At 40.0% G+C, this 26,718-nt stretch overlaps 1 protein-coding gene across 8 annotated transcripts in view; it reads right to left on the bottom strand.

Moving 5' to 3' along the window:
* Positions 1-26,718, bottom strand: part of MACROD2 (mono-ADP ribosylhydrolase 2) — an 853,971-nt gene that overhangs the window by 74,480 nt on the left and 752,773 nt on the right. For all 8 annotated transcript variants that reach the window (XM_068186328.1, XM_068186321.1, XM_068186323.1 and 5 more), the window contains one exon: positions 11,721-11,802. In XM_068186328.1, coding sequence (XP_068042429.1) covers positions 11,721-11,802 — 82 coding nt within the window. The remainder of the gene's footprint in view (positions 1-11,720; positions 11,803-26,718) is intronic.

Here is a 26,718-nt window from a genome sequence, read left to right as displayed (position 1 = left end):
GAAAAAATACCAAAGGCTTGCTGAACAGTAATGAAGTCCCTGCATCATTTCTGAAAATGGAAGTTGGGGTCCCAATAACTTGGTGATACAATCTCTGAGTCATTGTGGTGCCTTTGAAAAATTTACCCCAATCTAGGTATGAATCTGAGTTTCACTTTGGCACACAGCCATCCCCAGCCACTTCATGTGTCCATAATTATTACTCTCACACTCTAAGTCCATCTGGTAGAAGCATTTCCCTGTTAAATATAAAACATTCTCCTTCACTGGCCTTGGTGTGGCCGGCTGAAGTGATAAACACCATGTTTAGCTTACAGAGCTCTATGCCAATAGCAATTATTGGAGAAAAAAACCAGTGGTTTAGAAGTCTATATCCAAAATGCATTCACTTACCCCCTGAAAAGAATGATATTAAGGGCAGTTTCTTGGTTACTGGTTCTGAATAAGTAAAACTATTTTTTACTGAAGCTCTATGTGCCTAATATAAAGCAAAATCAGTGCCAATACTACTATAAATTAGATTTGTTATACCTAGTTAGTTTTTCTTTTGTTTGTTTAGTTTTTCTAATTTTTAATTTTTTTTTTATGTTTTCCTATACAATTTCTTACCCCATCCAGGGGAAGCCTTTGAAAGCTTTGTTTTGGTTTGAAATATGCAGCACAGACAGTCAATCCCAAAGAAAAATTGGATAAAACCACAGGACAACCCTAGAGTGAATCTTTGACAGCAGCAAACATTTCCTTAAATATATATTGTCAATATTTCTTGTCCAAACTCTCCCACTGGAAAGACCAGAGGTGAGATCGTCTGTACCTCTCACCCTCACTTGAGAGCTGTTGAAAAATAATTGACCAGCAAAACATGCTCTAGTGTGTGTACATATCTACCCACACTTGGTTACTCCTCTGGGTGGAGAAGCAGAACAATGACCTTTCACATCGCTCCCCCATTAAAGCCCTGGATTTTAGGAAGTTCTACCAAGATGACTTTGCTAGAAAAGGAATGACTGACATTGCGGTCTGGAGTGAGAGGAAAACTGACAGTGACTACCAGAAAGAGTCAGCTCATCCCCAGGAAAAGTCACATCAGTATTTAGAAGGCTTAGGAGACAAAAAAACCTTCTAATCCAAAATGTGTGCAAAATTTTCCAGTTTATAAATTCGGGTATACTACATAAAATCAAGGTATTAAATGGGTGATGTGTGTGAGAAGTTTCCACTCAAGTACAAATAATTTACAGTTGAAAGTCTCCCTTTAACTCCCAGGCTATCAAGGTAACTATATCTCTAAAGATCAGAGAGCTTTACATTTGGGAGCAAGGTGCTCAAAGCATAAACTTTTGTGTAAGCCACAGGCGCCCTGCTGGGGTCATGCACTAAGTGATACCTGTGGCTCTTTCATTGCCCTCTCCCTTGCTATCTGCCGAGCTTTGGGAAATGGAATAATTACGCCCTATCTGTTCTTACTGACATGGGAGAAGGGGATGCTTTCTGTCAGATCCTTTTGTTTTGCCTTTTGCCTTGCTGGTCAGATTGTTTCCCTGTCTCCCTAGTCGTGGCATACAAGCAAACACAAGCAGGATGGCTAAAATCATCAATCTGTGTTAAGATTTATGTTAGGAACAGGGAGATGAAAGGCTCTCAATACCACCAGTAATCCCCAAAGCCATTAAACCATCTCCTCCTTTTTGCTCACGCTTCCTTTTGCATTCTCCTTCATGTTAGCATGCAGAAAGCCAGCACTGCACAAACACTGCACACTGAGAAACCTTTACATGAGAACCAAATCTGTGCTGCAGGAGGCTGCTGCTTTATCTGCCTTCAGGTCCTGCATCCTACTGTCACTCCCCAACAGCATTGCATGCTGCTGGCTCCTCCCTGCCTCTCTCTAATCTTTCCTCAGTTGCTTAATTGCATCCTTCAGGATTTTTTATTTTTACCGAGCATTTTCTGCAGTTTCCTGATTTCCAGATGTTTCCCTATTTCTAGTCCACCTACATGTCTCAGTCTGCTCCTCCTTGCAACTGTGGCTCCGTGTCCTGACCACAACCAGGGGAGAACTGGAAGGGCACTGTGGGAATGGATAAAAATCCCCTCTGCAACTTGTATGAACATTCCCCTCTGCCAAAGAGAGCAATGAGATGGGCAGAGCTGTACAGGAGGCTGAAATGACAAGTTGGTGATCATAGTGCTGATGTCTTAAAATAGAAGCGCAAACCAAAGGAAACCCCCCAAAATTACAGCACTGAAAGCTTCAGCTATCCTCTTGAGCTTATTTGCAATGCAAAAATAGGGGTCTGGTTCGAAATGTTTCTACTGTCAAGCATTTCCCTAGCCAGTATTCCATGACCTGCCTGCACTATTTCCATTGGGATTACAGAGGAGGAGCAGTGCAGCAGTCTCACACCTTGGAGGAGAATGGATCCCATTTCAGGTCAGTCTTGAAAAACTTTTTGTGTCCAGTCTCAAAGCAGCCAGCAGTGTGGGCAAGGGTACCCACCTGAGACAAACCCTCTAAACCATGATAATATCAGGTTTCCAGCAGCTGAAAAGACCAAGCTGGTTCTCACTGTCCATATTTCTCTCTCCCACACATTTCTTTACAAAATTTTATCCCAAAAGCTTCCTACCTGACTGCATGATCACCTTCATGGCCTTAGGGAGATTTATAATAATATTTAGTTTAATCTATTTACAATTCCTAGTAGCTGAAAAATCACTTCTTTTGGTGGCTTGCAACCACTGCCGATAACCAAAAGGAGCTTCACGACAGTGTACAGGCTTTCTGTCCACCTCAGCATAAGAGTTGCTATAGCACAGTGAGACACAGGAAGGTTTCTTGAGGCCAAACATACATATGAGGCCTGCAATAACCTATGATATCCCAAGCGCTTTTGGTTATTTCTATTCCTCCAACTCAGTTCTCCACTGGGAAATGTGACAAAAAATAGCACAAAAAAGGACAGTATTTTCTTTGAGGAAAAGCAGGTTTGGAAATCTCTGGCAGATGAGATCAACTAAAACAGGCCTGACTCTTTTCTCCTCTCCTAGTAAAAAGTTATATTTTCTATAAAACCTTTCTTCATCCTCAGTGCTCCTAAGATGAAGGAAAAAAAAAGAAAAAGATAAAACAAATATATCTTTAACAAAAAAAAAAAAAGTGCATTCTTCTGCTTTGGAAGTAAAAATAGGATTTCTTCTGGTCCTATTTCTCTCCTTTCATCATGCAATCCTGCATACAGAGCACACTACATAAACCTCCACCTGATACTGAGCAATTTTCATTAAATTTTTTTGGTCTAATTGTAAAGAAACTTCCACTGATACACTCTGTACATCCTGGCCATACTGCAAGCAGTAGTGCCGCTTTCTTTCCTGTGTTGCTTAGTTACACTAGTCTCACAACACTGCAGCCTCACAGAATGTAGAATATGTTTGAAGCCATATCAAATAGAAATTCTTACTACCAATCTCCAAAAAAGTTAGGGATTGCAGCTTTTTTGTCATCATATTGATGACCTCTTTTATGAACTGTATCACCTGATCTGCTATAAAGCACGTACCATACAAACCATATGAACCTCAGCTGCATACAGACACTATGCAGTAACTGCTATTCCCACACTGAGGAAACTGGACAACCTCAGTCCAGTGAAGGAAATGGTACTCACACCAGGATCAGATTTGGACTTCTGTTTTCCAGATGCTTCTACCTTACATAAAAGGAACAAGGTGCTCCCTGGGGAAACAGGTATCAGGTTTCAAAAAAAAAAAAAAAAAAACAAAAAACCCAAACATATTCAGTATTTCCTCTCTGGCCTAAAATACTGAAAATAACAAAGTTTCATTCACACAAGTGCTAAATTTGATGTTAATCTAGTAGTCACACACAAAATGGCACGTTTTTCATATGGTCATACATTTGCAAATACAAGCTTCTAACAACATCTTATCAGTAACATATGGCAGAGGCAGCCAAATGAGACAACCCCAAATTTAACTGCTTCCTTGGAAATAAGAAGCAGTTGAGCACATGAAGTCATTTGGAGTACGTGGCCAGAGAGGACAGGATATTTTTGATGATGGCATAAAATGCATTTGCAATGCTTTAATGAGATGCCACAATACCCAACAGAGTAGGAAGAAAAGATCCATGATCAAAGATATATTCACATAATGTATTATACAGAAAAAGCTGCTTGCTCATTTTCTGGTGCAGGCATCCATGTGTGAAGGGCTGAGTACAGAAGAGAACAGCAACACACTTCTCTCAGTCACTCCCTGAGCCTAAGGTTATACATAGGCCATGAAGATTAATAGCTGTTGTTGCACCAGTCTTCTGTTGGTTGAGCTAATCCTTTCTTAAACTGTATTTAATACCTGCAGGCTCTGCAGCACCTTGTATCAAGTACTCTTAGATCCTAACCTGTATGTTGGGTGAAAAAACTACTTCCTTTTGCTTCTTTTCATCAAGATTCATAATTTCCTGGGACACGTTGCACTCCTTTTGTTACAAGAGATGGTAAATATCTACTCCATATTCACCTTTCTAATTACCAGGCTCATCATCTTCCTGTGCTCTCCCATGCTGTTGTCATGCACAGCACCCTGATCCTTGCATCTAAATGACCCCTGTGCCTTCAAGGGCATCCTCATCCACCTGCCACTTTGCTGTTTCAATGCAGCTCCTATCCAGGTGTCTCCCAGGAACTGGAAAGCTCATGGATTTGGAGTGAGTGGAGAAATACATAGAAACAATCATTTTCCCAGACTTCTGGATGGATTGTAGACTCTGTTGTCAGTCTCACAGAAGGTGACAAGAAAAATCCCTTCAAGATGCAAAGAAGCAAAGAAGATGAGCCTCCATTTAGCAGAGCAAAAGCTCCTGACAACAGCACTTAAATAGGTTATGGTCCTATTGCGGATCCATGCCCTGTTCCTGCTGCCAGCAGGAATGAGGAGGTAAACGGTTTTCCAGACCATAGTGCACACAGTATGACAAGCCTCTCTCAAGTCATGTTTTTAGGTGACCAGTACTTGCAACACACAAAGTCTAGAGCAATTCTCTGTCAGCAGTTGGCCAGAAAAATAATTCTGATGAGATCATAACAGGAAGTTTTATTATGATTCAAAAGGAAGCAGGAAACTACCCATAATTGTTTTTTTAGGTTCTGTAAACCCACTGCCAGGTTGGAAGGTGCTGGGAACCCTTTCTTGATCTGCTTATGTCCTAAGATGCTGAAAACAGTATCTGAACCATCAACTATATACTCTGTGCCTTAAGCATCACTCCTGAGCTTGATCACTCTCCTGCACTACATTGAGATGTTGGCAAAATGGGCAAAATTGAAAACCCCAATGAGTGGTAGGACTGGCAAAGTCTTTACCATGGCAAATAAAGACAGAAAGTCATAGAAAAATATTGGTTTACAGTTTTATGAACACATTTAGCTTTAAGTGACCTTGAGATTTTCTGAGGTAAGTTGTTTTCAGACATGTTTCAAAATGGACAAGTACTTTAAACATTGTGTCTATTTTAAACTTCTGGATTGAGAACAATTTTTACAGCAACCTATTTACACTGTAGGGTATTTGATCAGGGAACAAAGGTGCTGTGGGAGAGAGCTAGAGCAAAGCCAATATCCTATTTTAGTGCACAGGCTCCTTCAGCTCCCCGAGATGGGCAGTGCTTCCTTGGAAGCCTTTACTGCTGAGGGCCCAGGAACCCTCAGGGGAAACAGTGGGGCTGTGCTTCTCTCCAGCTGTTTGGAATCAATCCTTCAACAAGGGGCCTTGCAAGAGCCATCTGAGTATGACATCTTCCAATATAATAGCAGTTCAAAGGGATACAGAGAGCATTCCGCACTCACCTGAAAACATCAGTGTGCCATAACTTCTCCAAACTGACTGCTGTCTTCCACCCACCAAAAAATCCTCACTCATCCCTGCCTCAACACAAGACTTCCACAAGACTCGAAATCTGAGGATAATGTTAAATGCTGGCATGGAATCCAGAGCAGGCTGGATGGCTATGACTGCATAAGTACTGAGGGGTATCCTGCTACACTTTCCATGGCTTGATACACAGCTTTGGAAAGGAGAGGGATGTGTGGTCATGGCACAGCTCACTATCTGAAAAGCCAAGCAGGATCTCCAAGGGACAAGACAGAAGTTTCATGATGCAGAGAAATCAAAGTCCCCTAAGCAACCCAATGCAACAGCTCCATCAGAACTATGGGGTTGGGGAAGCAAGACACCAAGCAGCATCTTGCAAGCTTTGTAAGAGAAAGCAGTGAAGAAAGTAATATGATGGTCTGACTGCTTCCAGTTTCACCTTGTGAGATCACAGGCGTTCATCAGCTGTGAAGACAACAACTTGGAAAACTTGCACGGAGACAGGAAAAGCAGCTGCAACCAAAACCTTCAGGATGGCCCTTATTGATCAGGAGAAGAAAGCCAAAGAGATATCAAACTCCCCCAAATCTTACTCCCTAAGGGACATTTCTGTGGGGCCCCGGTGGCCTTTGTACTCCAGCCTGAGCCAGTCAGAAAACCAAAGCCTTGTGACTTATGAGGCAAATCACTGCCCAGGTGAAACCTCCCATAAAGGATATTGGGTACTTCCAGTTAACTGCTTGGCACCTCTCCACAGAGTAAAATAAAGCCCATGAAAAATATTTTGTGGAATATATTCAGGTGATGAATTATGGAAACGAATTGGCTCATGAATGCTGCAAATGCAAATAGAGAGGCTAAATTTATCAGAGGTATTATCCATTTGATACTGGATTACTTGCTAAGGGCTAACTTACAGCTCCTTTGCTCATGCAGAGGACTGCTCCAGCCCCAGTGCAGTCTGCCATAGTAAGCAGAGCGAGAGATGCCTCTCAAAACCAGTACAGAAATTACAGCCCCTGCTTAGGAGTTCGCTCACGTATTAGTGCAGAGATTGGCCTTTTTAATACAAAGGCCTTCATTCAGCCATTTAGACAGTTTCCAATTTGATTCCAAGCCTGGGAGATCTCTTAACAATGAATTTCCTCTGCAATTGTAATATATTTGCACATTTTATGCACAAGCGAGATGCTGTGCACCCTCCTGAAGTAATAGGAGAATTATTATAAGGCAGTAGCTCTCATCCATATGGTTTGGGTAGGGGAAACAGTGTTTTCATCAATCAGGATGAAAGCAGAAAATGCATTCAATATCATAGCTTGTAACAGAGGGAAGAAAATGTTTTCTCAAGATGAAGCAATGTCTCTCTCTTTTTCCTAACATCAACTGATAAAGGCTCAAAAAAGAAAAAAAAAAAAAAAAAAAAAAAAAACCCCAACAACAAACTCCTGGGCTCAACATCATTTCGTTAGCTCTAATAGGACACAAGTCTAAAAGCATGCGCCTTCCATTTATAAACTGGCTTAATGAAAGTGCAAACATAATTTCTCCAAAAATTTTCGCAATGTTTTAGTGAAGTAATTTTGTTACTCTGTTTAAAGTAGCAAGAAGTAATATAACCTTGGATGCTGCAGCTTCACAGGATATCCCTTTTATAGCACTATTTCTATCTAAAAAACATTTTCAGAAAAAAATGTTTCTCCTCTCCAATCCACTGGTAACAGGTGGTAGATTTAGAAATACTTTAAGCATTACAATTGAAGATAAACCGTTTATAATATATGACAGCCACCATGAAAAATAAGCACTTGCCAAAGGTCCTTACAAGATTATCTGTCTGACATATTAAGTAGCTTTATGTACACAGAATACAGGAAGAAAAGAAAAAAGGTACCTTTGCTCCAGCTGGCAACTGTTTACAAATGCTCTTAATTTCCTCCTATGTATAGAATCTTAGAAGTATGTATCACTCCAAGGTAAATGTTGGCAATCTCGCTTTTCAAGGGGGATTCAGTTTTCTGGTAAGTCTTATAAATATGTTTAGTTAGCAAGAAAAGTAATGCCTGATGTCTGGACTCCATAGAGTTCTATTACGAAAAACAATGCATTCCAAAAGAAAAAATTATCTAAGTAGCAGTTCCTTTCCCAGAAAACTCATTTGTACTACTAATAGCAATGAATCCAGAAATGCAAAAACTACACATATGAGCCAGAACTGCAGGCAAAGATATTCTATTTTCCTGAAAGACATTCTCTCAGTTTAAGGAATGTTCCAGCATAGGTGAAGGGAGAATAGCTGGGCTATGTCATTGCACAAAGAGATAGGACTCAAATCATAAAAAGAAAAAACCCATCACTGTGGCAATGTTTAATATATTAAAACAGTGATCCATCTTAAGCAAATGAAGTTGCTCTTTCTACTGCTCTTTTCTTACTAGAATATACAAAATCTTCTCAGTAAAACCACAGAGGATCAATAAAAAATTCTGCCTTGACTTAACCAAACCAGGACTTTTCTGGACAACATTGAAATGAGAACCTATGTCCGAATCAAAGATAAATGGTGCTCTGCTTCCGCTTGGAGCATGCTGGCTCTGGATTCGGTTCTGTAATCACTGGGATTGAATTAGGAATGCTGAGACAGTTACAATTGCTCAGTTACTGCACAGCTTTCCTGCACCTGACATTACTTCGAAGTCTGTCTCTTCCCTTTATATATTTAAAGTTTGAAAATGACAAGACTCTTGGCAGTTGTCTTGATATCAATATTATTACTTGACTAATTTCTTCGGCATTCCACTTGCAAAATAGGCATAATGATATGTTCAACTAATGGAACAATTTTCCTATATCTATATTCCACTTACTCTAATGCACTGAGGTGTAATTCTAGCTTCATTTCATTACCACTTTCATTACCTAGCTCAAGCACTTGCATGTCTTTTTGGATTTATTAATGCAGTGGTTTTAAAGTAATAATTATTTATGTATATAACTCTATGAATATATTCTTCTTTCTAAGCATTTTTGTCCACATCTATTAAAGTAGATATATTTCACAATGTTTCTGAATGCAAGATGCACTTTTAAAATGCCTTGATGATTTTTTCTCTAAGCTTAAAGCAATACCTCAGTGTTATTCTCTCCTGTGAGTGTTAGATAGTGTCCTATCAATTAAAGTTTAGGGCAAGTCTGTCCTTTAAGACTTAAGACTTAATTTCACAAAATTAATAGATTTCCTTTAAACCAAAACAAACCCACCAGTTTCATTAATTTCTTTCACAGTAGAAATATCAGGAATTTACTGCCAAAGGTAGAGGCAGTTGCTAACTCCTTGACACAGAACCATGTTAGCTAAGTCTTCTGTGCAGGAAACCAGTCCTGCAGAGAGATGGGATATCTCTACAGTGAGAGAGACTGTTGATAACTTGTCCAGGTCTGCTATGTTAAATGTAGATGGCAATTCCCAAGACACCTGAAAAAAGGAACAAATGGAAGACATGATGGTCATCTGGTGATCTCCATCCAGACCTTCAGCTAATGTTCTCACCAGGAGGCAGTTTAGCATGGGGCTGACTTCAGCTGACATCTGTTGAAGTGGTGGTACCCTGTGGAAAGGTGTCATTTCAAGTTGGCAAAGAAAGCCTGAGACTGTACGTGAATGGTTAGGGCACTCCACAAGAGAGACCCAGATACTGACCATTTCTTCAGTGACACTACAGGAGAGTGATTTGGGAAGAAAGTCCTACCTCTCCCTGTCTCCTCACAAGCTGAAGATCTAAAGACACTAAAAATAAGACACTAAAAGCCTTCCTGAATCCCTGGCTACTGATCCACCCACAGGAAATCCTTCACTTAATCAGGAATAAAGTTCTAGAGCTAAACAGGTTCCTTTTAAGGCTGGCTAATCAGACAGCAGATACCCAGTAACATTAAGGCATATCAAAATCAGAATCATTAGTTATGAGAAAATTGCAACCAGGAGTCTATGAAAATGGGTTCTAAGGCATTTTATTAATCTAATCCTACAACAATCTATCTAAATTTCAGATACTGAGAACTAAACTTTCTCTGGACAGCTGTAAATTTTGGATGAACCTTTTTTATAGCCACATATACAGAACACAGGATTTAGAGGGTCCCTACCATGATCACCTGTCTATGGTCACATATCAGAATCCAAATTTTCGTTTGAGAAAAAAACCCATAAAACCTTTACATACATGAGAATAAACATACTTTTAAAACTATGGTATGGCAGATCATGAACATAATGTGGTAAAATGAAATTATATGTTTTTCTATAACAAAACAGCCAGCTGCACAGGTTCTTTGTAGACAGGAGTTCAATGATGTCAGGTTAAAAAAATTCCAAATTAAATAAATCTTCCACTTTGCTGCCTTTCTGCCTTTAGGCTTGTCATGATACAGCTCTGAAGCATCTTCTTGTCTCTCAAACTTTCAAACCCAGGTGAGTTTTACATTTATAGAAATAATACCAGGCTTTACACCATGATTTCCAAGGCCTTAAGAGATGAAAGTGAGCATTAATGATCTTGATTTGTTGACAAATTGATGCTATATTCTTCTCTCACTTAATCTGAAGGGCAGTAACACAGCCAGTAACAGTAGGCAGGGTACTGTCACTTTATCCTTTGGGTTGGGTACCCTGACAAAAAAATAAAATCACTCATTGAATGGATTAGATATGAAAGCAGCTTCTTGAAATGCATGTTCAGTGTGCTCCAGACAAGAATATTATTAAGTGGTTAGACATCATTTGATGCTACCTGAATAATTCAATAGGTCTTTAAGTTTCAGCTGCCAATCACTGCAAACTGCGATTACAAAGTCATCTACAAAAAAGCCTTGTTCTAGTGAGATGAGACAAAAATATCACAATTTCCATGCTACCAGACAAAGCAAAAGGAAAAAAACCACTAAGGCTACAGTGACAACACAGTGCTGTGAAATTAATGGAACTCTGAACACACCAAAGCTCTGCTTCCTATTACTCCAGGGCCATTTTCACTAGACAGACAGCACGGGGAGTATTGGGAGATAAAACACTAAACTCTGGATCTTTTCACACATAGTTGGACTGATGTAAGCACAAAGCAAAATAAAATGGGAGGAATTTTAGGGTTGATAAAATTGCGGAGAGCAGATTTCTAATGATGTACGATAAAAATAAATCCCAGCTTTATAGGAGGAGGGGGATTAACAAATTTACTATCCACCAGGATTCCTTAAATCTAGAAAGCAACCTCCTGTGTGAAATCCAAGATGAATGGCTAACATTTCCCAAGTGCTCCAGTGAGAGCCATCTTTCTTCCATTCATTCTTACACTTGGACAGCTCTAGTTTAAAGTCCTCATTCAGACACAGTTGGGCTCTAACCCCTGCAGTATCTTTTCAGACCCAGAGAAACCTTGCCAGCATTGTTAATGAAAGACCAAAGTGTGTACAAAGTGTATGGAAAAGCAATATACACTAGGAGCTATATACGTTAGTGCAAATAATTTCCTTCTCAAGAGTCAAGAGAGCCAGAGCCATGCACCAAGTTTTGGGAAAAGATAAACATACAGCATGGAATGAAGAGATTAGCTGTACTGAGAATACAAAAGTAGTATTAGATGTAGCTTAAATGGTTCACACATTTTAAATGTCTGCATTTGTCCAGGATCAGAGCCTCTATGTGCAGCTGATCTTTAAAGAAAGTTCACATTTCAGTATTTGGCTTTGGAAAGAAAAGAAGATGCCAACTGTTGCATTTTTTCTGCATGCTTTTTTAAAGTCAAATGGTGTTTGATTACTATACCTACCTAGAGGGAAAAACTCGCCCATTTTCTTCTTGAAAATTTTGTAGTCAACCTCCAAAAAGACGCAGAAGATGATACGATCCACCTGTAAGAAACAAAATAATTCACAGTGAAAGCATCACAATCATCCATATTGGCAATAATAGTCAATAAAGGTAAAGAAACTTTTAAGCCAATGTGCTTTTGTGCTTCAGGCAAACAAGAAAACAGGGCTGCATGTCTTGACTTTATTGTACATCTGTGTTGTAATTTATAATATAACCTTTGCAATTACAGCTCACAACTGTATTCTTTGTTAACTGCCTCTTGTTTATGCAAACTGCTCTCGAGCACAGTATAAATGACTTTGGCATTCCAGATGAGAACTGGGATGCAATGTTTGATGAAAAAATCATGTGGGGACTTCTAATAAGCATACAGAAGAGTAAATGGGTAAGCAAGGAGCTCTTTTTCCAATCTTTGTCTGACAAACCTATTTGCAAACCCATTTAGTATTTTAAAATGGCTTTAAAAGGTTTCATGTGGTTTTAATTTACAGGAAACCACTTATTCTCACTGTAATACAAATAGAATGCAGCAGAAACACAAAAGCTGATTAGATGACAGGTAGCACACAGGGTAAATAAAACATTTAATATGCCATCTACTTAGCGAGGCTGAGCATATCAATGAAACCACAACCCATAATGTATGCACCACCCACCAATGAGTTCAAATAAATTCTTTTGGGAGACCACTGTATGTGAAAAGCTTTTCTGAAACAGACAAAAATAATTAAAAAGCTAAGTAAAACAAAACCAAGAAATCTAAAGCCTTTAAGGCTGAAATACACCCACACTGGACTTTAGCCTTGCAATACCTTTGTGTTATTTATTTGCATTTCCCAGCATAAATTGCCTCTGTAGCTGAAAACCAGCTTGGAGGGGTACTGTGGAAAACAAAAAGACCCTCTTAGAGCTGAGCTGAGGGACCTGCAACCCAGTAATCATTTCTTTCTCTGAAGCGCATAAGAGGTTAACCACAACGGGATGAAGCCCAAGCAATAGGAAACTTGGCATCTTATGCTGCCATAGTGTCTCCACGGGCAATAGGACAATCTGTCACAGCAGAACTCCTCAGGAGTGCCTTTGCCTGTGCTAGAAAATTCATAAGCCTCCCCCCTGCAGGGAAACAGTGAGAGGAATGCTCTCAAGATGTAAATTCTTTCCCTTATCTTCAGTGGAAAATGCTGTCCTTTTGCTACAGCTGGTCTTAGAAGTGAAGTCCAAGCCTTGGCTTCAAAGACACTGTTATGCTGAACAGCTCGGGACGTCATTTTTGAGCTCACTTCGGCACAGCCTGGTAGAATCCAGAAGGGGATGAGAGCAGGCAAGCACTGGTTATCCTGGAAAATACCAGCAGCTACTAACAAGGACATCTTAGAACAAAAGGTGATGACAAAACCTTGGCTGGGATGATGCCATCTGAATGATTAGACTGGGTATGTTTTATCACAACTAGCAATAGTACAAGGGGTAAGGGCCACAAGTTGCAGGGGATGTTCAGGTTTGATATTTGGAAAAATTTCTTCATTGAAAGAGTGTTTAAGCACCAGAACAGGTTCCCCAGGGATCTGATGGAGTTCCCATCCCTAGAAATGATTAAAAAAATGAGTATATGTGGCACTTCACAACATGGGTTGGGTAGTGGGAAAAGTGGAATTCCCTCAAAGGTTGAACATGAAGACCTTGGAGATCTCCAACCTTATGGATTCTATGACACTCTAGAAGACTGAAGGTACAAGATATATTGGTGTTAAGGAAGAAGGAGGCTTGTGAGCAGGAGAGAAAGCAGCAGAGCAGGGAAGCCTATCGGTAGATTTTTCAGCAAGAAAACTGCCTGCTGCTGTCTGCTCATATAATGCTTACAGAGGCAAGCTGTTCTGTGCATCCCTCGTAAACAAACCAGGCTGGATCTTGAAAATATTCTCGACCATAGCATCAGCTACTCTTATAAAGGGATATAATGAAAAGCTCAAATACTAGTTATGGGCTCAAGCCAAAAAGCCATACTCATCTCCCTACTCACAAATTCATAATGTAAAGCATCATTGCCAAGAAGAGTTACATTTCACCTACATGAGATTTGACATGATCTTTAAGGTCCCTACCAACCCAAACTATTCTATAACTCTATGGTTCTGCCTATGGTGGGTGTTTTCAAGAGGGAGGCTTTAATCAGCAAGTGCTTTCTTGTGAAAATTGGATTAGGATATTGCTGGGGTGTTGCTAGATTGTCATCTTCCCTCTCTGCCTTCCAGACTTTCAATCATTAAAAGTGATAGGCCCAATGAACCAGAACAGACAAAAGAGCAAGGACAGAAATGTATAAAGCAGAGGAGGAAGGATATTCCCATACAGAGCAGTTTCTGAGTCTCTGTATAGTCCCATATTCTCTGCTGAAAATCCTACAGAAATTTGCCTCATTCTGTATAGTCCAACTTCTCAAGATGTTCCCTTTACTTTTTATTCAGTGTAGCTTGCAATAATAAAAATTCTCCATGAGAATTTCTACTACTTCTAATATAATTTCTTCTTTTAAAAATAGGGAATCTCTCTAGAATTGGCAGACTATTTCAAAATTTCTAGCCTGCTGATTGTACACATCCTATATATAAACCTGTTCCATTTCTTCTTGATGTGAGAAAAACTGCTCTATTTTAAGTATGCATAAGATATTGTGATGACAGCTGAAATCCTGTGTTTATCTGATTGCATGGCATGTGTTGGCAGATAGTAAATCTGAAATTAACCCCTCTTCTATTATTCTGCCAGTCACTGGCTATTTCATCTAACATCCCCAGCTAAAATAACTTGAGATTACGTAGGGAAGGTAACCCTTGTCCTCACTATGCCCATTCCAGCTACAATAAGGAAAGGTTTAATCCAAGTGAGCATCAACCTACTTTTCCTGCTGGCCCACAAAAGCTCAGCAGGATTTTTGGGACATGCAGTTAGGAAAGCCACTTCTTACTCAACAAGGAAATCTCTCCTCTCATGTGGCCTGGAAATGCCAGCTTCGTTAGAGTGTCACACCACCCCTTTAGAGAGGCTGAGGAATAGCGCCTGTGGACTCTCCTGATAGTGCCCAGATGAGACCCCCAGTGCCTTTTGCAGATGCCCAGCTCCTCCACTGCTGACCAAGCACCACTCAACTGCAGCAGAACTGTAAAGGAGTTCCAGGTTGAAGGTATTAAAGCTCATCCCTGACTGACAGCTCTTTTTTGAAGGCGGGTGTTAAAATCAACCACGACCTGTCAGAGCCTGATTAAATTCTGCTCACTTTGCAGCTATGAATAGGTGGATCAAAGAACCCCAAAATCAGGAGCACTGCAGCACAGGAAGAAGGGAGTTAAAATGCATGAGCTGTTCACTTAGGCACCCTCACAGCTCAAGGCTGTGAGTACATTTGATTGTTTTGTTTTGTTTTCTTTGTTTTTTACCTTGGGTCCTGCTTTCCTTGCTTTATTTAATTTTGATGGGAATAGCTTCCATGTGGTTTTGTTAGTAGCACCCGATAAAAATTAGTAAACTTCTGCGGGGCTTACAGGACTCAGGCTATTTTTTCAGAATCACAGAATGGTTTGGGTTGGAAGTGACCTCAAAGATAATCCAGTTCAAATTCCCCCATCATGGGCAAGAACACCTTCCACTAGATCTGATTCCTCCAAGCCCCACTCAGACTGGCCTTGGACACATTTTTTGCAGTAGAATGGACCCTAACACCAGAGTTTTAGAAGGACACAGTCATATCTCCTGAAATGAAAACATCTCCACTGGTGTTTTCAATTAATGTGATATGGGTATAAAAGCAAAGTTGGTCTAATAGCAGCACTGATCTTAGTGCAAAGAAATTGGTAAAGATACTTCTTCCTGATTTTTGATATTTGGGGTTTTGTTAGTTGGTGGCTTTGAGAGCACTTCACATGTTGTGAGTTTTCAATTTATTGGTGAGTTCACTCAAACTTCACTCACAGACCACTGATGGTCTTTGAGAGCTCCATGGAAGGCTGGGCAGGTAGGTGCTCAAGGATATGTACAGGAATGATGGAAAGCTGCTGAGGGTCCCTTAAACTTGTCCTAAAGGGCCCTGCCCTCTACTGGAGTGTGTGGGAGGACACTGCATGTTTACATGCACACCTCTGCATGCAGCTGCTGCTATAGTAGGAATTTACAGCTATATCTGTATAAAAAAGACAGTGATTTCTTACATGGACATACAGAGATAGGATAAGGGGGAATGGTTTTAAACTAAAAGAGAAGAGATTAAGATTAGTCGTTAGGAAGAAATTCCTTACAATGAGGGTAGTGAGGCCCTGGCACAGGTTGCCCAGAGAAGCTGTGGCTGCCCCATCCCTGGAAGTGTTTAAGGCTAGGCTGGATGGAGCTCTGAGCAACCTGGTCTAGTGGCAGGTGCTCCTGGCCCTGGCAGGGGGCTGAAATGAGATGAACTTTAAGGTCCCTTCCAACGCAAGCCTATCTGTGATTCTCTATATATTTTAGCATCATATATATCTATGTTTTTATCTCAGCTCTTGCTGTGGTCTCAGGCAGGTTGTGTGATTCCTCTTGCTTCATTTCTCTATCTGGGGTCAGGAACACCTGGCTGTGCACCTATACATTGCTTTAAAGAGTAACTGCCAAGCACAATCCACAGGACATGCCAAATGCTTTCATAGGTATAGCTGTATGTATAGCCAAGTAACACGCTGGATATATCAAACGGATCTGAAGCAAAACACTGATCAAAAGGCTTTCTAGACTATTTCATATAATGAGTTTTTCCATGTCATTGCCACCTTGTGTCCTAACAAAATAACAGCTTGCAATGAAAACAAACCCAAGTACATTTCAGCACTCGCAAGTATTTAATGCATGTTTCCAGCAACAAGATATTTACCTAGCAGGAAGTGACTGCTTTTTATATGCATCAAAAAAGTTTCATCATCACTTCAATCTTACCAGAAAATACACTATAGAAAAACAATGAGAACTTGCAAAACGTGTTTCCCAATCCTAAATCAAATGAATGATAATATAGCACAAAGAGAAGGAAGTAGCTTTTTGCTCTTTGTAGGTGTAGGAAATCCATGCCATGAAACACTCCTACCTGATTCCATTAGGACCTATTGTCATAAGGCAACAGAGAACACCAGAAGCTTGCAGAAACATTTTTAGTTTATCAAAATTACATGGATTTAATTCAAAACTCAGTGAAGCAAACCAGAATTTTTTTTTCCATTGACTTCAGCATGCTTGGATCAGCACCTATACTTTGTAGCACCAGACAGAAAATTTGCCTCCTCAAGAATTCAAGTTCTTCTGATAGAGACATTTAATTACCCTAAATGTCACATATATTCTCAAAGATATCCTTAACAGTGACAATTCAGGGCTGCCTGAACCCCTCAATATGCCTTGACTACATTGCCTGTAAGAAAGGAGCTCTGAACGTTCAAAGTTGTATGGGGTTTTCAGCAACCTGGTCTAATAAAAGACTCCCGAGGCAGGGGGTTTGGAATGAGATGGTCTGTAAGGCCCCTCCCAGCCTGAACCTTCTTATGATTCAACATTTTCCTTTGTTTGGACCATGATTTCATGGGCAGCCCTGTTAGCTTTCATTGCCTGGCAAAACTTCCCTTGTAGAGACCAGTGAGAACAAAGCAACCCAAGTCAGGTTTTCAAGGCATGCTCTCAAAATCAAAATCTCAGATGTGAGCAGCTCAGAATAAGGAGCAAGAGGTTTTTAATGCACTCTAGGACCAGGCTACGAGTGCTCTAGCTGGTCCTTGCACTTGACGTAAAATCTCTTCTACTTCTGTGACAAGGGCTCAGTTTTCTGTTCTGAAGTCCGTATCTCTTCCTTGCTTATCTTCAGGGACTTTATTTGCCATCTCTTTCTTTTCTGTTTTTCTGACAGAGCTCCTCTCTGCCTGTAACTGAGCTGATGCACTGAACTGAAGTACAGAGACCAACACCTTGTTCTGCTCTGCTAAAGAACTGGTAGATGATATTCTCTCTTGATGCTGAGAGTCTCCCCTTCAGCCTACCCTCTGCCTGATTTGATCCTCTGGTAATCCTATTGCAGCCAACAGATGGAAATACCAGCTTTGTAGAATAACACAGCCATCTGCCATATACCTCCCAGCAGCTGTGATCCACTTTGCCAGAGATGCTGCCTTTCTTGAGCACCATGAACATCTGGCCAGCTGTCCAGATAGCAGTCTGTCTGGCCAAACAGAGAAGAGAGGACTGCATCTCCCCTTGGAGACCAGCAGGGTTGATGGCAGAAGTTTTCACATGCTTTCTGAAGTTGAATGCTTCAGGCCTATAAATACTGATTTCATAGCACTGTAAATTAAAAATCAGCCTCCTGGTTTTATTACTAATTTCACAGAAACCATTAGAGCATAAAGCCTAGCTGACTGTCTGCTCCTTTTGGCATGACATCATGGTCTATAATCACAGAATTACTCCTAAAAAGAACTTCAGTTAAATATTTATGGCAAATAGAAACCTTTGGTGCTGCCTTCATCCTCGGAACAAGATTTAAGCAGGGCAGAGGTGTCAGACTGGTGATACGGTGAATTTGACAATCAACGAACTGTGTGATGATGTTCACAAAGCTATTCACCTACCCTTAAGAGCTTTTCTCCTGGCACAGCTTCAAATCTGCTGTAGACCTGAGCCAAAACACCCTGTGTTTACTTGACCTTGCAATCATACAAATGAGCCCAGCTTCAAGCAAACAAGACATTTCTGGATTACTCTTTAATCCAGGGAGAAGTGTACTCTTTCAAGATACTGCTCTCTGGTTTTCATGGATTTGAATTTTGAAATTCTTTGGAATCCAAAGCAAAAGCCTAAATAAAAAATTACATTACTGCAAGCCTCTTGCAAGTAATGGTATTAATGGAGAGTTATGATACGGTGTCAAGAGCAAATACCTCTCGAGGACTCGCTGCGAAGAAGCAACTCTTACTTAAACTATCATATTACTTAGTTAGCCATTAAAGAAAAAAAATAGAAACCATATGAATTATAAAATTATTTATGCTTATCACAGAGTGGAATGGTTTCTATGCTGGTCCTACTGTACATAAAAAACAGAATTAGAAAGTTATTATTAGTACTTTAATATCCTGCTTCATGATGGAATACATACTTAGCTTGGAGTGAAAGATAATTAAAAGTCCAAGGGCATTTTAGAAAACCAAACCAAAATCAACTAAAACCCCACCAGAAATTTATTACCAGCTTAAAATATTAATACAACGACATCCTAGTGCATATGGCTTTGCAGCAATCTCTGCCTTTAAACCAAAATGTTTCATTCAACACTGAAACTCAATAAAAATTCAAAATATGGCCAGAACGTCTCTCCCTGTCCTTTGTGCCTGGTCCTACAGGTCTGCTCATATTCAACAGCTGAGGGCTGTTGATACTCCCAGTATCACACAGGTACCAGACACACCAGTGCAGTTATCACTATGGCCCAAGCCTATCTCCCCATAACTGAAGCATATTAAAACACACAAAACTTTCCAGTGGAGAACCACTTTTGCCCACAGTCCTCAAGCACAGGTCAGCATTACAGTTTTGTGACAGTTCTGATAAATCCCTGCTGTCAGGTGAAGATTTGACGTGCCCAAGGTCACAGAGAAACAAGAACAGCATAAGTAGAGTAGGACCCTGGGTTTTTTTCTCCTGTTCTCTTTTGACCAAAGATGCTACAGATCAAAAAAAATAAATAAATAAAATTCCATGAATGGTCACATGCAAAGTTTACAAGCTCCCCTGCACACCACTGCTTTTCCTCTGGTGGAAATATATTTTCAATGCATCCATATATTGTGTGAATCAATACTGATAACTCTTTTTCCCTTATACATTGATTGTTTTTTAAGAGTTACTTGTGCTTGTACTTGTGAGAGAATTCACTCTGTGAATACCTTCAATACTTTTTTAATACAGTGTATTATTCAAGGGCAGGTAGAGAATTCCCTTTTGGCCTTCTTTGTGCTGACCTGGTCCTTTTTTGTGTGTGAACAAAGCATCTGCCTGACAAGCAGAATGGTTGTCCTAAAGAACCAAGCATCTCAAACAAGAAATTATAACAGCATTTTCACAGGAACTCACAATTTTGCTGTCAGCCATTTGAGTTTGTCCCAGTTACTTACTGCACAATTATAAGACAAATAAGATGTGACAGTCCTGTAGTGGTAATATAAACACAGATAGTCTATAAAATAACCAGTCCTTAATAGTCCACATGTGGTTTTGTTCTCAACTAGAAAAAGTTTTTCATTTTCCTAAAGGTGAAAAAAACTGTAAAACTAGTCTAGGATTTAAGGGAATGTCTCAGTATATTTCTTTTGATGGTCACTAAAACTTGTCAGGGAAGGGCCAGGAGAGTAGTTTAAGAATGCATTTGTTTTTACCAAGATATCCATCAATCTGCACAATTCACTTCTATGCCACACAAACACGATGACATAAAGCCCATTAATCCTTTCCAGCTTAATACCTACTGTCCTTTGAAGATACACGTTTGGAATATCTGAAGGCAACCTCCATTTTTCACAGTTCCCAGTCATAGGGCAGCTGACACAGCCAAGATATTCCTGTATTCAGCTAAACCGGGGGAATGAATGGATTCTGATGAATGTAATTTGCTATCTCAGTGACAAATGGCAAATGGGAAGAGAGGGTGTGCATGCAAATATAACTGCATTAAATAAGGGCTTGTGAAGGATAGTACTCTGAAAATATCTGATAGGCAGTTTTACAACAACCATGCCTTATGGAGGAGATAAATCATCAGCTTACTTAGAGTTATCATTATATCCTCATTGTGGAGCTTCGCTGAATAAGATGGAATTGTGGCACACAATCAAGCAGGGTGTTGTGATCCCATAAGCCAAGTTTTGCATCACATTTTACCTTACAACATCAGTTTTTCACCATCTTTTTAGTAAAAGTTGGACTTAAATATCCCAAAGTTCCCTATGATTATGAGCATCCTAAACCTGTCTGGGCACTGGATCTGTGGTAGACTAATTCCCAAGACTGTTGTGCTACAGCTCTTTGCTGGATTGAGGTGTCACTTTGCAAAATTCTCATGGCTTTGATGTTTTTTGCAAGTTTTGTTGCAGTACCACATAATATCTAAAATTCTCACTCCTTCTCAAGGCCAGCAGGAGAATTAGGGCTACTTGTTCAGTCTCCACCACTCAAAAACCAAAATATGTTTGAACACATAAACGTGATCACCTCCTTGCCATTATCCTAGAGGCTGCTGCAAGATTTTGAATAGAAAACAGCCCCAGGACTTAAAACCACGCAGATAGACCAAGTAATGGTACCTCCTACACCTCAGAAAGGTTTGAGAATCAAAAAATCACAGGTTTGGGTTGGAAGAGACCTTAAAGATCATCTAGTTGCAATCCCCCTGCTTCAGACAGGGATATCTCCCACTAGATCAGATTGCTGAGGGCCCAATTCAGGTTTTCCTTGAATACTTCCAGGAATGGGACATCCACAATTTCTCTGGGGAAATTATTCCAGTGGCTAAATTATGAGTAATTGAAACTGCTACAGGCAGGATAAAATGGCAGCCATGCTAAGCTCAGCAGCAATTTTCTCACTGAGGTTGAGAAAAGGTTTCTCCCCACCTCAGGGGTTGGGATGCTGTCCAGCTGTTTTCACGTTATTTTCTAAATTATTGAAAAGGAAATCTGGCTGGATCTTACAAAGCTGGTTTAAAATACAACTTTTTAAAAGATTTTCATCAAAAAAGGACAGACTTCTCCTACACAGAAAATTATATAAGCATCTAAACCCAGAAAGTTTCACCTCAGGAAGCTTTTCAAAATAGATGATTTGATGAAGTCTCTCAAACCTATTGTAAATGAGAGCAGTCCAGAAGAAAACTCCCACTGAATATTTCCCTTGTTTTCTATCGCTCCTTTTATCATTCTCATTTACATCTCATCTCTCTCCTTCATCCTGCATTAATGTTCACATTTGTCACTCTTTATCCAAAGGCTGATGATTTCACAGGGGTTTTGGGGCAGTGCAACCAAATGCTTCCCACCCTGCTGGGAAGATGACAGCAGCACATGGTCACCAATTTTGTCTCACTACATCTATGTTTCCAAAAACTCAACAGATGTCATAAAAACTGCACTTTTAGGAGATGAAAAGGGCTCACCTAACCCACAGCAATGTACTGCAAGTTCTCCTCACAGCACCTCAATATAGCCTCTGTTTGAGAAGACCCTGGGTAGATTTAACACTAGTATAGAAAGTTATTGATTCCTACCCAATGAGGTGATTAAAACTCCTGTTGTGGAAACAAAGTAAAGGGTTAACAGACCTGCATTCCCAAGAATAAAGGCCATATGGCATAACTTGAAACAGCTCTGAAACCATTGCTCTTACTAAAACCTGTACTGAATCATTTATGTAAATATTACCTAATCTCTCCCCTTGAAGAAAATGTTTTATGATTAAATTATTTGTCATTTAGAGATCAAATTAATCTCACTAATGCAAGCTATTAAAGACCATTTTCCAAGGACAAAGGCTGATTTTCTTAAATACTGTATGTGTCTCATTCTAATACCAGAGATAATCTTTTTGCCACCAGAAAAAGACAGAACCAGAGAAAATTTAAATTTGATGTTAAATTTACAGTACTGCTACAAAAAACACTTCCATTCCCAGGATGCTCACTCCAGTGTCTCTTCCAAAAATGAGATCAACTCAGGATCATTTGCTTCCTGCATGTCTAGAGGTACACCCTATTTGTGCCTGAAATGCTCAGGTAGGTTCAACAAAATAATGCCATTTTAGTTAAATAGTGACTGTAGAATGATGAGCTATGTTTGTAAGATTTTGCAATGCTTGATTCCCAGCATCCTGAAAGAATCCATGCCAGGAGTCTGTATGACCTAAATGCAACCTCTGCATGTTTCTTGCTGATCAGAAGTGAGGTCAGGAGGAACAATGAGCAGCAAGACAGGCAAATTGGATGTAAAATACTTATTCCCAAACACTCAAGAACTTGAGCTGGTGACTGGGTCAGCTCATGGAATGGCTGCACCTGAGAGCCTGCTTTTGGAATGTCTGCAGCTGTGAGAGGCTGGGACCAGTAAGGAAGATCTGTGCTTGAGAGCAGATAAGATTACAGATTTGGCAGTGTGAGCTGGGACAGCAATCCAGCCAAAATGCCCTCATGTAAAAGGTCATTAAGGCAGCTTGATGCAATTGACAGATGCCTTCCACAGAGGATATTGCAAGTCTAATATATGTTGTTTAGGAAAAAGCCCCAAACCAATGGGATATAAATGTCGACAGTGTGCCAACACTTTTCATAAGGATCAATAGGGGAAAAATGAGATTCATCTCTAAGGGATCACTTTTAAATTAATTTTAATAGATGGTAATAGGCTGACAGTCCTCTGAAAACAGCCAGCAGATGTTCCAGCACTTTACCAAGTCCCTATGCCAAACACTGTGTATACCAATTCCACAAAATCTATCTTCTGGATGGAGCTCTGTTTCTGCAGTAAGAATACTAATGATGGCTCTTAGTGGGTTTTGACTTCCACCAGTGTGTTTAGTTCTGCTGTGGATTGCAGAGCACGAGCAAGTAAGCAGATTTATGATTTACTAGAAAGGACAAGAAGTTGCCTTTTTTTATGGTACCTTGCTGTCAACAGATAACCTTTGTTCTATCTATCTCCTCATCATAAGGTAAAATGCATCTAAATTACTAAGATGCTGCTCAAATAAAATTGAGAACATCAGAACAATTTATACAAGCTGCTCAAATGCACTGATGCATATAAAGTCTCCAAAACCATTTATTGTCAAAATGTCAATGCTAAATGCATAAAAATGTAACTTACTTTATTCCATTAATTAAGTAATGTGTGCACAGCACTTTGAAAATGTAAAAGCACTTTGAGCACTGAGAGCTAAACAGTATTATTTTCACTCATGTGGACACACTGTATGAATCATACATAATAATCACTTCTTGTGGAAAGTATTTTGGGTTCACTGCCAAACCCTAACCTAGAGATTTGGCACTTCTGTTCAGTAAAACATCTTTAAATGGCCCTATTTGGACTCCAGCTGGAAATTTTCTGTAACACATTCATTACTGAGTACTTCACAATATATGCCAGGTATACAGTTCCTTCAAAACTCTGTAATTAACACTGTATAGAGAGACTGTAAACACCTTATTGCATTCTCCTCATTTGCACAGAATATTTGAGAAGAGTGGCTCACTAGTGTTAACCGTGATTTAACTCATTCTCTTTGACCTGTACAAGATGCAACAGGTGTAATGGATGCAACACAAGATTGGGACTCCCTTTTGTCTTTGTGAGAGCTTTAGATCTTAGATTGTTTTCTGATCTCCTGGTGGAAAGGAGATTGTGTGAAAAGGTGATTATGTAAGAACCTGATGGTATCATCATTATCTATCCCTATCATTGCTGTGACATGCTTCCCTCTAATCCCCCTCTGAATGGACTTTATTTTTCCCCGCCTCTATCTTCTGTGACTAAGGAGATGCCATGACCATGAGTTTTCCTTCTCAAATGAGAGCTCAGAGAGCTTTCACAAGGGTCATGTGTTGTACCTGCAAGCACATCTGTTGCATCTGTCTTGAAAAAATAAGACTGACTACCCCTGCCTTGCACAAAATTGCTTCTCCATGACCACATTCACAGGGGAAAGTCTAAAATAACCAGAAACCAGTAAAACCACATCATTCTCCTGATTAGTTAAGAGGAACAATGATGACTTACAGCTGGCCTAAGTACCACCTGTGAACAAGTCAGCTCCATGTTTCCAGCTTCCTGGCTGACCTGGTGGTAATACACTCTATCCTTGTTAAAGCTCTCAAATTAGGAGATATTTTATGCATGCCTTGTATTTGTTTAAACACATGTCTATCCATAATATAAATTAGTCTGTGTGGGATTAACCTAGCCAAGAATTTCTCTGGTAAAAGTCTTTCTGGATGCTCAGATTTAAAGAGTTTTCAAGAACCTTGTCTGTAAAACACTGCACCCATCTCTATTAACAACTCCCCTACTACACCCTTGATAACAGGTAGGTGTGTTTATTCAGCATCAGTTTTTATTCTCCAATTAATGGAGAAAGAAGAACAAAAGTGAGAAATATCTGATGTGGTCAACATTGCTCTGTAAAGTTTGGACCAATTTACTCCACTTGAAACAGAGAAATTAATTCAGAGAAATTAATTCAGAGAATTAATTAATTAATTAATTTAACATAAAGAAAAGAAAGAAAGAATATTTGAACTGACTGGCTTTGAACAGATGAAACCTTTTACAGGGTCTACTGTGTCAGCTTACAAACCCTTCTGGGGGGCAGCTACACTGCATATCTTATCCATAAGGTAAATACAGCGAGATCCCACACCAACTCCCAGCATCATGTGGCAGTGCAGGACTTGCATGGCCAAGTTGAGCTTTGGGGGGCCCCATGCTCAAAATGAAGGGTGCTCCAAGCCTGTCAAAACATTGCTCAGCTCCTGCTCTAATTCTGCCTGGCTCTGTGGTGAGCTCTCAGTCTTTCCCACTCAGAAAGCAACATCTTTATCTCATTTTAGCTAGAATAGGGAAAGAGCAGGGAGGCAGAGGAGAGTCAGCTGCTTTGACACAGTGGGCTGGGCTGGGCTGGTGCAGGTCAGAGTGGCTCCTGGAGGGCTTCAGCAATTTTCCACAGCAAAGCCTCTTGCCTGGCACCTCGCTTTCATGCAGTTGCTCCAAAGGTTCAGTAATACTAGGTGTTAAAAAATCCATATGGTCCTATCAGGATTCCAGATACATACATTATTCAATAATAATAAGTTACAGACTCAAGTAAAACTCTGCACTAGCTGTGTATCAGCTGTAGGTGGAGGGGGAACAAAAGAAAGTATAAAAGTGTATCTCATGCAAATACAGTAGATAAACCATTTCAATTCCAACAATCGACTCCCAGAAGTGATGTGAGTCTATCTGGCACCTCTTTTTAATAACTCCAACCTGCAACCTTGGCTCTCTGCAACCTTGAGTGCGGCGAGAACAAGGAGTTCTTGATCTCACAGAAAGGGTAATTTGTGGCCCTCTTCCACATCACACAGCAAGGACATGACTGTAACACCCATGGAGTCAAGCAGCTCCTTCCAGATTCATTACTTCTGATTTCACCTGCAAGTATGCAGGAGCATGCATGTGGATGTGTGGAGCATCCACAAAGCTGATCCTGGAGACAACTCCACCTGATTTAGCTTCTGACTCCAATGTTCAGTAGTTCCATGTTAAAACCCACACAGCATGTACCTGCATTTACATTATTCATCACCATCAAAACTGAATGATTACTCGCTGTGGATCATGTCATACCCACCCAAAGCTCCACATTCCTGTGTCTGGTAACTCACTCAAATTTCACTTCTGTAAGACTAATATGCTGAGAGAGAAGTTAAACATATCTAAATCTCCGAAAAGTCAAATCAGTTTTCTCAAATATCTTCTCTTATAAAAATATCTGCTCCAGGGCTGTGATTTTTATGCCAAGTGTCAAAGCACAATGACTGTATATTGTCAAATTACAACTCTCTAAAATGTGGATTTATAATACAGATAATGGAAGTCATTGTAACATTTCAAGTCTGCCATCTCTAAAAATGTCAGTTTTCAAGGGATGTCATCTGTTGGTTTTATCTGCTTCTTGACCAATGGCATGATGCTATACTGGGGGAGGAAGACTTCTACTATTTTTCAGTTACTGTGGAGGATGAAGATGGCATCCTCCTCCTTAGAAGGCAACTCTGCCTACTAAGAAATTCTGTTGGAGTGACTGAACTTCTGTGGCACTAACACAGCATTCTGCTCATACTACCTCATACTGCCTGCAGAACTAAAAACATA

This window comes from Anomalospiza imberbis, chromosome 3 (genome assembly GCF_031753505.1).
Source record: "Anomalospiza imberbis isolate Cuckoo-Finch-1a 21T00152 chromosome 3, ASM3175350v1, whole genome shotgun sequence".
Lineage (NCBI taxonomy): Eukaryota > Metazoa > Chordata > Aves > Passeriformes > Viduidae > Anomalospiza > Anomalospiza imberbis.
The sequence above is the reverse complement of the archived record's forward strand: the minus strand, read 5'-3'. Positions and strand labels throughout refer to the sequence as shown.